At 34.5% G+C, this 14982-nt stretch overlaps 1 protein-coding gene across 1 annotated transcript; it reads left to right on the forward strand.

Moving 5' to 3' along the window:
• The first annotated feature begins 2389 nt into the window (after positions 1-2389).
• On the forward strand, positions 2390-5372 carry LOC108480370 (receptor-like protein kinase FERONIA). Its single transcript, XM_017783352.2, has one exon. It carries the CDS (start codon positions 2570-2572, stop codon positions 5177-5179), a length of 2610 nt encoding a protein of 869 aa, XP_017638841.1. The 5' UTR covers positions 2390-2569; the 3' UTR covers positions 5180-5372.
• The last annotated feature ends 9610 nt before the right edge of the window (positions 5373-14982 follow it).

The following is a 14982-nucleotide window of genomic DNA, read 5'->3' on the forward strand; positions in this document are numbered from 1 at the left end:
TTAGCTACATTCGATAATTCAATTATGAAAATGATATTAGTTTTCACCCAAACACAAAAATATATAATCAAACATATTTTACATTTTATTCATTTTATTTATTTTAGCCCTTGTATCTGAAATGTTCATATTTTTCAATATTTAATATAGAATCATAATCTAATTTCATAGTCTTTCATTAGGGACTTTATACTTCTAATCTATAGCATAATTTCTTAACAACTTTCAATTTATTCAATTTAGTCCCTAATGTCAAAGTTAACTAAACCTTGAATTCTAAGCTAATTCCACTATATTCTTATACAGTATTAGTAAAATCTAAGTTTAACAACTAAATTTCTATCAATTTCAAGTCTAATTTCATCATTATTAACTAATGGCAACTAAACTTGTAGATTGAATAATCAAATGCTTGGGCATGACTTAATAGGCTTAGATGATTAAAATTCTATAAAAATCATCTAGGAAAACCTCTCTTATCTTAGCTAATTTAAATCAATTTTTGTTAAAAAGCTTGAAAGGTTTTTCTTCTTCTTCTCTAGGTATGGACAACACAATTCTAAAGAATAAGATCTTATTCTCTTTCCCACTTGTTTTGTTTTTTTACTCGCAATTAAAGATAATTAAGCTTACTTAATTATCTAACATTTGATAATAATCATTAATTAACATGCTTAAAAATGGATGGAAATGATTGCGCTGATCCACTTTCTCATAAAAATTTAATGGTTAAATAATCATTAAATCCTTTGGTTGATTGCCAATTAGGCCATCAAGTATTTTCAAAATTAAAATTTTATAACGACGAGACTTTTACAAATTAGTCCTTAAAGCTTAATTAACAATTTTTTCGAGTTAATTTTTGAACTGTTATTTAATATATTTTTACTAACATTGTAAATCCTTCTATTTATATTTTTATTGACTCGGTTTAGGAATTAAATTCTGAAACTACATTTTTTGACACCGTCTAAAATCGAATCATTACAATAAAATTATAATCTAAGTATCTAGTTCGATAAAGAAAAATTAATTACTTAACCAAAATAAATGGTATAATTTGAAGGCTTGTTAATAAATTAAACCTAGTTAAAATGATCAAATGCATCATTTAATAGATCAAGTTGCTGGCTTCGTTTAAGTACATAATAGTTTTTGAAAGTTTAAAGTACAAATATAATATATTCACAACAATAATATAAATATAAATAATAGTTCGAGTAATTATAACTCTTAGAATCAAAATAGTATAAAACACCATGGGTAAAGAATTGAAAAGAATCAGCCAAAACTCATACATGGCATACACACATAATGTGACAAAATACCCACACATCATAATTACACATAATAAGACTTGGACTTTCTCAAATACTAAAAACCTCCACCTTGACCAACCACACCAAGGCCTCATTGCAGTTTAGATAAAATTTTTAAAAAGTTTGATAATTCTTTTAAATTTAAGTTGATTTTAACTTTTGAACCGTACATTTAATTTTGATCAAGATAATATCACATTTAGTACATGTACTTTCATAAATGTTCAATGTAGTACTTGTACTTTGAAAATATCTAATGTAGTATTTGAACTATTAATATATATTTTATTATGATACTGTACTTTCATAAAATGTCCAATGTGGTACATGAACTATCAATATGTGTTTTATTATGGTACTTGATGTTAACATCGTTAGTGAATTGCTAAACCATCAAAAAATTTGACATGTAAAATTTTTCCTCCAAATCATTAAGTCCACATGAATAATATAACATTATGTGAATAATTAAAAAGTAATAAATTAAATTCAAAACAAATCTAAACATATGATTAATAAAAAAAGTAAATACTAAATTTACATAAGTAAAACTTCATCTTCTCCATTTAAGTATATGGTCATCTTCTTCAAAGGGTTTTTCATTTGAAATAGTATTTTTAATTTATATTTAAATAATATTTTATTATACATAAAAAGTAAAAGTACTTTCATGTAAGTTTAGTATTCACTTTTTTTTATTAATCACATGCTTATTTATTTTTAATTTAATTTAATTTTTATTTGATTTTTCACATAACATTATATTATTCATGTAGACTTGATAATTTAAAAAAAAAGTCTGCATGTCGAATTTTCATTGGTTAATTTAACGATTCATTAAGGTTGTTAAAACTAATATCATAATAACACATAATAATAGTTGGTACCAAATTAAACATTTTCAAAATACATATATCACATTATATATTTTATAAAAGTACAGATACCAAATAGTAAGTTGTCCTATTTTAAATCAATTAGTTAAGTGGTTGACCTTCGGTCAAATCTTATTTGTGAAAATATCTTTAATTCAAACGAGCTTCGCGACTACCTTTTCTATATAACTTTCCAATCATCTAGCTTTAATTTGAAGCAATATATATAAAAATTAAAAAAAGAGAAAAAAAAAAAGACTCTTAACGTGTAAAGAAAAAGCTGAATTTGCAAATATAGTGATAAAACATGTTCCCATTCCATCAACAGATATTTACATAGACAAATATACTCATAGTCAGTTTTCACTTGTTTCCATGGAGAAGTACTCGGTAATAATTCTCATAACCATCCTTCAGTCAGCCATTTTTGTTGCATCAGAGCAGCCTGCATACGTTCCAACGGATAATATCACCCTGAATTGTGGAGCTACAACCGACTTATTAGCTAATGATGGCAGATCTTGGGCAGCAGACAAGAACTCAAAATTTGGACCTTTCGAATCATCCCACAACAAATCGCAAGCCTACGAAGCTGATACTCAAGACGGTTCCGAAACCGTGCCTTATATGACGGCCCGAGTTTCCCGTTCCAAATTCAAGTACACTTTCCCTGTTACTCCAGGCCAGAAATTCGTTCGTCTCTACTTCCATCCAGCGTCCTATAAAGAATACGACAGATCCAAGGCCTTTTTCTCTGTCAAAGCTGGTTCTTTCACTTTGCTAAAAAATTTCAGTGCTTCCCTTGTTGCAGATTCAAAGGGGAGAAATTCGTTTCCCAGAGAATTCTGTTTGAACGTGGAAGATAATGAGGTGTTGGACCTTGTTTTCACTCCATCTCGTAGTGCTTCAAACGATACTTACGCTTTCATCAATGGAATCGAGATCGTGTCGATGCCTACCAATCTTTACTACACACCGCCTGACTCACGGTATGTCCCTTTCGTCGGTCAGAGTTATCCATTCCCTGTTGAGAATGTCACCGCACTTGAGATGGCGTATCGATTGAATGTTGGGGGCCAATCCCTTTCGCCCATCGATGATACTGGCCTTTTCAGGCTTTGGTCCGATGACTTTTTTTACATGACAAAAAATAGCTATGTCACTGTCAACACCTCCGTGCCAATCAACTACACAATGATTCCGAGATATACGGCACCGGAGATGGTTTATCGGACTGCACGGACAATGGGGCCTAGTCTTGCGTACAACGAGAAGCATAACTTATCATGGAGATTGCCCGTGGGTTCGGGATTCAAGTATATGGTGAGGCTTCATTTCTGTGAACCCCAAGATCTGATAAACTCTCCGGGAGACCGGACGTTTAAGGTCTTTATAAACAGTCAGACGGCTGAGGAAAACGCTGATGTGATTATGTGGACCGGGCATGCCAGAGTTCCCGTTTTTAAGGATTATGTCATGTTTGTATCAAAGGAGTACATCACCATAGATTTGCATCCTATTCATCATCTTAAGTACTATGATGTTATCTTAAATGGGATTGAAGTGTTCAAATTAAGCAACTCTGATGGCAATTTGGGCGAACCAAACCCTGAACTACGGGTGGCTCCACCACCACCTTCGGATTCGTCCAATTCTGCAGGTGCAAAATCCAAGAAGAGAAGCTTGCTAATTGTTTGTATTGGATGTGCGGCTGGTTTGATTGCCATAATTTCTTTATTGGTTTGCATGGTTGTTCGGCGGCAGAGAAAGGGCACAAGTTGGCTTTGCTGGTGGGTAAATCAAAACGAAGGGAAATCCACAAGGACCTCACTGTTACCAGATGAACTATGCCGCCATTTTTCACTGGATGAGGTCAAAGCTGCTACCAACAATTTCCATGATGATTTAGTTGTTGGGAAAGGTGGGTTTGGGAAAGTATTCAAAGGTTTCATGGATGAAGGTGAAATGATAGTTGCAATCAAGCGCCTAAATCCAGAATCCAGTCAAGGTATTCGAGAGTTCTTGACAGAGATTGAGATGTTGTCTCAGCTCCGCCATGTTCATTTGGTGTCCTTAATCGGATACTGCAATGAGAAACGAGAGATGATTCTGGTGTATGATTTTATGAGTAATGGGACTCTCTCGGATCATCTTTACGGTACTAGCTTTGCCTATGATCCTCTCACATGGAAGCAAAGGCTTGAGATTTGCAAGGGAGCTGCAACTGGATTGAATTATCTTCATACAGAAGTGAGGCATACTGTTATCCACCGTGATGTGAAGACAAGCAACATTCTCCTAGATGATAAGTTTATTGCCAAGGTTTCGGATTTTGGGTTGTCGAAAGAAGACCCCAAAGACAAGGTGATAATAACTGGAATAAAGGGCACCCGCGGCTACATGGACCCGGAGTATGCTCGGGGTCATAAATTAACCGAAAAATCAGATGTATATGCATTTGGTGTTGTGTTATTTGAAGTCCTATGTGCAAGAAAAGCTGTGAATACGAAATTGCCTGAAGCTCAAATGAGCCTGGCACATTGGGCCAAACAATGCATTGCAGATGGGACACTGTACAAGATTATTGATCCATATTTGATTGGAAAGATAGCTCCAGAGTGCTTTAAGGTTTTTGTCGAAATTGCAGAAAGTTGCATAGCAGAGGTGGGAACCGATAGGCCATCAATGAATGATGTGATGGAAAGGTTGGGGTTTGCTATAGAGTTGCAAAAGGCTGCTGATGCCGAGATGTCGAAGATGGATCCCGCAAGTGAATGTAGATACCCGGATATAGTGTTCCCAGTTGCTCCCGACGTGGAATTCGACGATGAATCAGAAGTGGATTCGGAGTTGGATTCAAATGTTTGCAGAGTAGGGTTATTAGATTCAGATACTACTGGACTGAGTTATCCTACTATTGATCCAAGCACATCAGTGGACACCTTTTCCAGCACCACCAACAACATAAAAAGCATAGGAAATTAGAAAATCAAAATTGGAGACTTCACGCAGCCAAAAGGCTAGATCCCTTAATCTCTTTTCTTTTTGATAATTAGTAAATTAGGTTTGTTGAACTAGTTTCATGCTTTAGTCTTCGGGATCTCTATTAAGGGTTTGTTTCGATGTATTAGCAATGTGTAAATTGGTGTTTGTTTCAATGCAGGAAGACTAAATGTAATTTGCTTTTGTTTGTCTCTTTAACCTTGTTCAAGTCCAAATCACTTAACCATAGACGATAAGAAAGAGCCATTGGTTGCCTTCTGCTTTTGGAAAAGAAAAAGAAAGCCATGCATGCATTTTCGAATAATATCACATAATTGTAAGTATTTTAATTAAATAATGCAATTTTTTATAAGGATGGATCTACTTACATTATGTGAAATTAACTACAAACATTAGGTTAAACCATCTACACTTAATAAAATATCATTGACACAAGAAATAATAGATTGAACTTTTCTATAAAATTTCAGAACTTTTGATCTCAATATATGAGAGTGTATAAAAGTAAACATATATTAAATATAACCTAATTCCATGACATTCTTGTGTTTTACAAAATGCAAATATTTATTCATAATGTATTAATTGATACATCAATATCTTTACTAATAAGCACAAATTTTCAATTTTAAACAAATTCAAACACACCATGCTATCTACGGTGAATGGAGCTATACTCGATATTCTCTTATCCATCTATTAGAATATACCTATCCCTTGCCCATACCTTGCCCATACATTTCTCATACCTACCCATCCCTTAGAAAGGTCAAAGTTATGGGCACCAAATATTTATTTAGTGTTGGGCATGGAATAATAGCAATTTTTGGTCCCTAAGTGAATAGGGACTTTGCAAGGTGGCCCTTGAACCTCAACTATAAATAGGCCTAACCTTTGCTCATTCTAATCATCCCACATTTGCCATTCTCTACTTAAGGCATTGTTCTCTCTCCCTATTTGTAAAATTTCACTTGTATTTTGGAGTGAAATATATTTGGTAGTGCCCGAGGACGTAGGCAAGATTTGCCGAACCTCGTTAAAATTCTGGTGTTCTTTACTATTTATTGTTCATATTTTGTGAATGTGATTGTAGTGATTTATTGTGCTATTAAATTACGATAAAGGGATATTCTGGCTAGGAAAGACTTGGTACTTAAGTGATCCTCGTGATCCACCTCTCTTTCTTAGGAATTAAACTTAGTGTGATTTTTTAGTACAATAATTTTACTCTTTCACACGCTTTCGCGCAACAATTGGTATCAGAGTCAGATTCGTACTTGGAGAATACGACCGTTTACAGTACTATTCACTTATATGGCACTATTCACATATACGGTACTGTTCACGTATACAGTAGTTGGGATTGAGGAGAAAAATGGCAACAGCATCGTCATCAGCAAGGACTACTGTGACAAATGCAAAATTTGAAGTAAAGAAATTTGACGGTACCAATAATTTTGGTATGTGGCAATGTGAGATCCTTGAACCTCAACTATAAATAGGCCTAACCTTTGCTGATTCTAATCATCCCATATTTGCCATTCTCTACTTAAGGCATTGTTCTCTCTCCCTATTTGTAAAGTTTCACTTGTATTTTGGAGTGAAATATATTTGGTAGTGCCCGAGGACGTAGGCAAGATTTGCCGAACCTCGTTAAAATTCTGGTGTTCTTTACTATTTATTGTTCATATTTTGTGAATGTGATTGTAGTGATTTATTGTGCTATTAAATTACGATAAAGGGATATTCTGGCTAGGAAAGACTTGGTACTTAAGTGATCCTCGTGATCCACCTCTCTTTCCTAGGAATTGAACTTAGTGTGATTTTTTAGTACAATAATTTTACTCTTTCACACGCTTCCGCGCAACAATTGGTATCAGAGCCAGATTCGTACTTAGAGAATACGATCGTTTACAGTACTATTCACGTATACGATACTATTCACGTATATGGCACTATTCACATATACGGTCTTCGTTCACGATATCTGATGAGTTGGGATTGAGGAGAAAAATGGCGGCAACATCGTCATCGACAAGGACTCTGTGACAAATGCAAAATTTGAAGTAGAGAAATTTGACGGTACCAATAATTTTGGTATGTGGCAATGTGAGATCTGGATGTCTTATGTCGCAAAGAGCTAGATATAGCCCTTGAAGAAAAACGACAAGATGGATGACAAGGAGTGGGCCAAGATCAATAGAGCGTGTGTGGTACAATCCGCCTATGTTTGGCCAAAGAGCGAAGTACTGCATGAGGGAGATATCGTGAAGAAGTTATGGGATACACTTTGGAAGAAAAGTTTCTAATGAAAAGTCTTAAAATAGGCTTTATATGAAAAAGAAACTTTATCGATTCACGTATGCACCGGTATGTCGATGAATGACCATGTGAACTCATTCAATAAAATTTTAGCAGACTTGCTAAATTTGGATGAGAAATTTGAAGATGAAGACAAGGCATTATTGTTGTTGAATTCCCTTCCTGATGAATATGATCATCTTACCACCATATTGCTTCATGGGAAGGACACGATCACAATTGATGCAGTCTGTAGTGCGTTGTATAGATCTGAGACTCGAAAGAAAGATAAAAGAGATCATAGAGATACAACTGTAGAAGTCTTAACAGTAAGAGGTCGTTCACACAGCAGCAAATCTGGTAGAAGGGGAAAGTCCAAAGGAAGACCCGCCAAAGATGAATGTGCCTTTTTCCGTAAAAAAAGGCATTGGAAAAAGAATTGTCCTAAGCTACAAAAGGGCAAGGCTATTTCTAATGCATATGTAGCGGAGCATGATGAGGAGTCAGACTTTAGTTTGGTTGGCATGGCAATGGCATGTCAAACGGATGAGTGGATTTTGGATTCAGGATGTACTTACCATATGTGTCCTAATAAGGACTGGTTTTCTAGTCTTAAAGAGCTAGAAGGTGGAATTGTTCTTATGGGCAATGATAGTGCTTGTAAGACAATAGGAGTGGGTACAGTCCAATTGAAGAATCATGACGGCTCAATCCAAGTCTTGACAGATGTTCGCTACGTACCTAACTTGAAGAAAAATCTCATCTCATTAGGGGCTCTAGAATCTAAAGGGCTCACAATCACTTTGAAAGATGGATTACTAAAGGTAGTAGCTGGGCAATTGACGGTGATAAAAGGCACAAGAAGAAATAACTTGTACTTTTTAAATGGAAGTACAGTTATTGGATCAACATCAACAGTTTCTACAAAAGATGTAGATTCAGAGGCTACCAGATTATGGCATATGCGATTGTGACATGCTGGTGAAAAAGCTTTGCAGACATTGGCGAAGCAAGGCTTGTTGAAAGGTGCAAATTCTTACAAAATGGAATTACATGAACATTGTGTTCAGGCAAGCGAAGAGGGTAAAATTTGGTCCAAGAATTCACAATCTGAAAGGAATTCTAGACTACGTTCACAGTGATGTGTGAGGACCTACCAAAGTGGCTTCTTTGGGAGGTATGCACTATTTTGTTACTTTTGTTGATGATTATTCAAGAAAAGTATAGGTGTATCTAATGAAAAGAAAAAGTGAAGTTTTAGATGCATTTCTGAAATGGAAGAAGATGGTGGAGACTCTGACTAGTCGAAAGGTCAAACGACTTCGATCAGATAATGGTACTGAGTACAAAAACGATCCATTTCTACAAGTATGCCAAGATGAGGGCATTGTGCGACACTTCACCGTTCGGGATACACCACAGCAGAATGGGGTGGCAGAACGCATGAATCGAACTATACTGGAGAAATTTCGATGTATGTTGTCCAATGCTGGATTGGGCAAAGAATTTTGGGCTGTGGCAGTTACATATGCATGCCATCTAATTAACCGTTTGCCATCAGCTGCAATAAATGGAAAAACTCCTATGGAGATTTGGACCGTAAATCACTCGATTATGATTCTTTACATGTATTTGGTTCCACTTGCATATTATCATGTAAAGAATCTAAGTTAGACCCAAGAGCAAAGAAAGCATTATTCTTGGGTATAACTGATGGAGTAAAAGGATACCGTCTCTAGTGTCCTGATACAAGGAAGATTGTTTTCAGTAGAGATGTGACTTTTGATGAATCAACCATGTTGAAGTACAAGGATTCACAAAAGGATGACAAAACCAGTAGTACTTTGCAGTAGGTGGAGCTTAAAAAGGTTAATAATGATCCAACTAATATTGGAGAGAAAAATGATGAAGAGGTTCCTACCCAAGAACCTCTACAGGAACAAGATTCAATTGCATATAGGAGGCCAAGAAGAGAGATTCGTAAGCCTGCTCGCTTTGATGATATAGTGGCCTATGCACTTCCAATTGCAGATGATGATGTTCCTTCTACTTACACAGAAGCAATAAGTAACCCTGATGGTGTAAAGTGGAAGCAAGCAATGAATGAAGAAATGCAGTCTCTTCATAAAAATAGGACTTGGGAGTTAGTGACACTGCCCAAGGGAAAGAAGGCAATTGGATGCAAATGGGTATATGCAAAGAAGGAAGGATTTCCTAGTAAAATTGAAATTCGATACAAGGCTAGATTGGTAGCAAAGGGTTACGCTCAAAAAGAAGGAATAGACTACAATGAAGTGTTTTCTCCAGTTGTGAAGCATTCGTCTATTCAGATTTTGCTAGCCTTGGTTGCGCAATATGATCTTGAACTAGTTCAGCTTGATGTGAAGACCGCGTTTTTACACGGTGATTTGGAAGAGGAAATCTATATGACTCACCGGATGGATTCAAGGTTGCTGGAAAAGAAAATTGGGTTTGCAAACGACAAAGTCGCTTTATGGATTGAAGCAATCTCCGAAGCGATGGTACAAGCGATTTGATCAGTTCATGAAAGGCGAGGTACACAAGAAGCAAATTTGATCATTGTGTGTATTTTGAAGCTACAAGATGGAACTTTCATATACTTGCTCTTATATGTTGATGATGAGCAGAGTTGAGATTGAAAGATTGAAGACTCAACTCAATCTCGAGTTTGAGATGAAAGATCTAGGAGAAGCTAAAAGATTCTCGGCATGAAAATATGGAGAGATAGAGCTCATGATAGAGTTAGCTTGTCTCGAAGCGATTTTGAAGAAGGTACTACAGCGGTTTGGCATGAGCGAAGCGGACAAAACTGTAAGTACCCGTTGGCTTCTCATTTCAAGCTTTACGCACAACTATCTCCTTGACGAATACGGAACGAGAATACATGTTGCAAGTTCCGTATTCTAATCTGATGGGTAGCTTGATGTATGCAATGGTGTGTACAAGACCCGACATTTCACAGGCGATTAGTATAGTGGCGGTATATGCATAATCCTAGAAAAGGACATTGGCAAGTGTGAAATGGATTCTACGGTATATTCGAAGACCGTGGATGTTGGATTCTTGTTCAAGCGGGATAATACACTTGGTAAAGGTGTTATTGGATACGTTGATTCGATTATGCGGTGATTTGGACAAGCGAAGATCAACCACCGTTATGTGTTTACACTTGCTGGAGGACCAATAAGTTGGAAGTCTACATTACAGTCTACAGTTGCGTTGTCAACCACAGAAGCCGAGTACATGGCTGTAACAGAGGCTGTAAAGGAGGCTATTTGGTTACAAGGTATGGCTAAAACCTTGGGGTTGGTTCAGGAGCATATTAACGTGTATTGTGATAGTCAAAGTGCTATTCATTTAGCAAATAATCAAGTCTATCATGCACGTACAAAGCATATCGACGTACAATTCCATTTTGTGCGGGAAATTATTGAAGAAGGGAAAATTTGTCTTCAGAAGATCAAGACTGCAGATAACCCCGCAGATATGATGACCAAGGTGGTAACAGCAACCAAGTTCGAACATTGTTTGAACTTGATCAATATCCTGCAAGTTTAACAGTTGAAGAAGGCACTATTAAGTATTGTTGTCAAAGGCAGAAAGAATTGTGTGAAGATAAGATTATCCTAATCAAATCTTCAAGGTGGAGATTATTAGAATATACCTATCCCTTGCCCATACCTTGCCCATACATTTCCCATACCTACCCATCCCTTGGAAAGGTCAAAGTTATGGGCACCAAATATTTATTTAGTGTTGGGCATGGAATAATAGCAATTTTTGGTCCCTAAGTGAATAGGGACTTTGCAAGGTGGCCCTTGAACTTCAACTATAAATAGGACTAACCTTTGCTCATTCTAATCACCCCACATTTGCCATTCTCTACTTAAGGCATTGTTCTCTCTCCCTATTTGTAAAGTTTCACTTGTATTTTGGAGTGAAATATATTTGGTAGTGCCCGAGGACGTAGGCAAGATTTGTCGAACCTCGTTAAAATTCTGGTGTTCTTTACTATTTATTGTTCATATTTTGTGAATGTGATTGTAGTGATTTATTGTGCTATTAAATTACGATAAAGGGATATTCTGGCTAGGAAAGACTTGGTACTTAAATGATCCTCGTGATCCACCTCTCTTTCCTGGGAATTGAACTTAGTGTGATTTTTTAGTATAATAATTTTACTCTTTCACACGCTTCCGCGCAACACCATCCAACGCTATCTTCGGGTCACAATGTCCTAACACATAATGAAGATGGTGAGTACTCAATCCTATGAAATACCAATGATATCCAATGGTTCCAGATAATCACAATGCCAACATATCCACTTATACACATATTAACTCACTATTTTATACAAACTTTCACTTGTGAACACCACTTTCTCAACACTTTTAATGCACTCTCAAATGCTATCACAATTGCTCAAAAGAGCCATAATCATATTAAATTATTTAGGTGCTCGTAAAACCAGCAAGCGCTTATCAATCATTGTCATTTACACAGAACACATGCTTAATATTTCACATGATTCACATATCACGATAAACAAGTATTGAATTTTATAGTACATCAATCAAGAAAGAATACTTACTCTCAAAGCTTAGATTAGGTGATTAGACTAACCTAAACTCCTATTCAACCTTAGGAATCGTGCCTAAGAATCGCAATTCCAATCACTCACCTTATTCAATACCTCTTGCACAACAATATCAAACAAGCATATTTTTCCCTTTCGCATTGCTCGTGAAACCTCCTGATAAATCCAAAACTTTGCATACACATTAAATACAATATAAAATCATTATTAATAGCCTTAAACTCAAAAAAAAAAAAGTAGCAAAATCACCACTCTAAGCTCACTTTTCTCATACCGAAAATTTAACTAGTTTTACCGAAATAGGTGTTTAACCACTCAAACTTTATCTTTAAACCTTAATTTCGATTCTAATATTCCTAAATATCATCTAATTTCACTTTTAAACCTTTAAATCTACCTAATCTCACGAATTTAAAGTTTTCGGAACAATCAAGCTTATATTAACACACAAAAGGGGAAAATTCGAAATTCATTAAAATTCATTATCGATCTATCAAATTGAGTTCAAATACATTCTATTTAGTTAAAATAGATTAGATTCCAATAAAAAATAGTAGGTTTACTCATTATTTCAGATTTCACCATTGTTGAACCAAAATTTAATTAAAAAGTTTAAAATCTTAAAAACTTTCAACACAGTCGATTAAATTCCAAAATAGGAAAAAAAATAGGAAAACAATAGCCTTAATCTAATCATAATAAGTCAAGACATTACCTCAATTTGAAAAAAACATGTTTTTGATCTAATTCGAAGTTGAATATGACAAGAATAATGACGAATTTGACGAGGACGTAATGATGTTTCTTTAAAATTGGAAGATGTTGAGCTGTTTGAATAACTAAGAAATCACTAAGGATGAGTTAATTTGAGAGAAAATATCATATTTAAATTTGGAAAAAAAATTAATGTGAAACTAAATGGGAGGGAATGGAACATCCGGGGTTTTTAAAGAGGAAGAATATGAGCAATTTTTTTTTTTAAATTAAGGGAAAGTTGTATTTTAAAAACTCCTAGTTTTCTCTTGTTTTTCAAACTCAATCTTTAGTTTAATTAAAACACATATTTCTCAATTATTTTCAAACCCTGTTTTATTTTTAAAATCCATTTTAAGTCATTTAATAATAAACTACCTAATCCAAATTTTCACCACCCAATTTTAGACTCAATAATTATTTTAATATTTTATTATTATCATTATTATTTCGTTAATCATTTCATCCTATTTTAATTTTTATGATATTATTTAGTTAATCATTTCATCCTATTTTAATTTTTATGATATTAAACCTAATTTTTTAAATGTGATAGTATGATATTCCAAATAGATAGAAAAATATTTGAAGTTGCACATACCCGAATCTAACACCAACCTAGAATCCAGATAACATATGCATAGTTCTAAACCACCGAACTCGAGTTCACTGATTAGACACAATATAATGCGAGCCTACCACTAAAACCCCTTTAAAAACAACACAATCGAACTTCAATAGACACATGCCACTAGCCATAAAATGGAAGAACTGTTTTCTAAGAGCTACAGGAAAGGGGCACACATACAAAGCAAAGAGGAAAACATTTTTCATGAATAGTAAATAATCCTAAGACGAAATCTAAACTAACAAGAGATTATACCAAATAAAGTTAAAATCTCTAAGCTATCTTGAGCATGTATGATTGATTGTGCAATTAATTGTGGATACGAAATCTGCAACTAAGCTCTAAATGTAATAAACTATCAATGTTAACTTGAACTTGTTCACAACCTTCTTCCACACTTCATATTTTCCCTATAATTCTAATTGCTTCCCAACAACTAAGTGAATCAATTGAGAGCATAAAGCAACAAGTAGCAAGGCAAAAACCCAAGAAGAAGAAACGTTTTGGCATTAAAAAAAAAAGAGAAAGAGAGAGAGAGAAGGGTGTAAGGACCTGCCAAACACAATGGAGACACTTCTTGGCATTAGCTTTGCGGGTGGAAGTGAGCTTAATTCTCTTCCAAACGAGATCACCAGAGTCGTGCTTCTTCACTATCTCCATCACTCTTGTTCCCCAAAACACTCTTGCCATCTCTCTCACCAGTCGCTGCTTCTCTTGGTCTCTCCCTCACCTCTTACCCTACTTTCCAAACTAGGCCTAAAACCCTAAAAATAGTTTAAAAAACATTCAAATCTACAAGCAAGCCTCCATTTCTTTTAAAAGTTTCTAAAAGAAAACCTTGCCGGAGCGTTTGAGATGGGCGGCATAGGCCTTCACGAACTCATGGGGAGAAACGTCCTTTACAGTTCTCGCTACTTCCATTATTATTTTCCTTACGGCGTAAGCTACTTACAAGAAGTGAAGTTTGAGTGTTTATAATAAATTAAGCCACTTTTGGTTGGAGGTAATTGAATAAGGCTATAACAGAATAAAGTTATAATCAGTAATTCAGTCGTGTGGAAAATAGAGTTGTAATAGTATTATTGTATTTGGTTGAATAAAATAAATGTTGTAATAACATAAGAAAAAAGACTTAAGTAAGTAGATAATTATTAATATTGTTATTAAATTTTAATAAAATTATTATTAAATATAATTTAATAAAATAAATAATTTAATCATATTTTAACATAATTATTAATTAAATACAATTTAATAAAATAACATATAATTTAATAACATTCTTAACATAATTATTATTAAAATATAAATTAATAAAAATCATAACATATAATATTATAAAAATAATATATAACCTACTTTATTATTTTTTAAATCGTAATGTATTTTAATATGTTAAAATATCATTAGCGAAACAAATAATTTAATTATCTTCTAAACTAAAAATAAAAGATAAATGTAATAAGTAGATTGAAAATCATA

This window comes from Gossypium arboreum, chromosome 7 (genome assembly GCF_025698485.1).
Source record: "Gossypium arboreum isolate Shixiya-1 chromosome 7, ASM2569848v2, whole genome shotgun sequence".
NCBI lineage: Eukaryota > Viridiplantae > Streptophyta > Magnoliopsida > Malvales > Malvaceae > Gossypium > Gossypium arboreum.

Bases quoted from the DNA above. Each gene is read 5' to 3' on its own strand.
- LOC108480370 (XM_017783352.2), top strand. From the start codon at position 2,570: ATGGAGAAGTACTCGGTAATAATTCTCATAACCATCCTTCAGTCAGCC.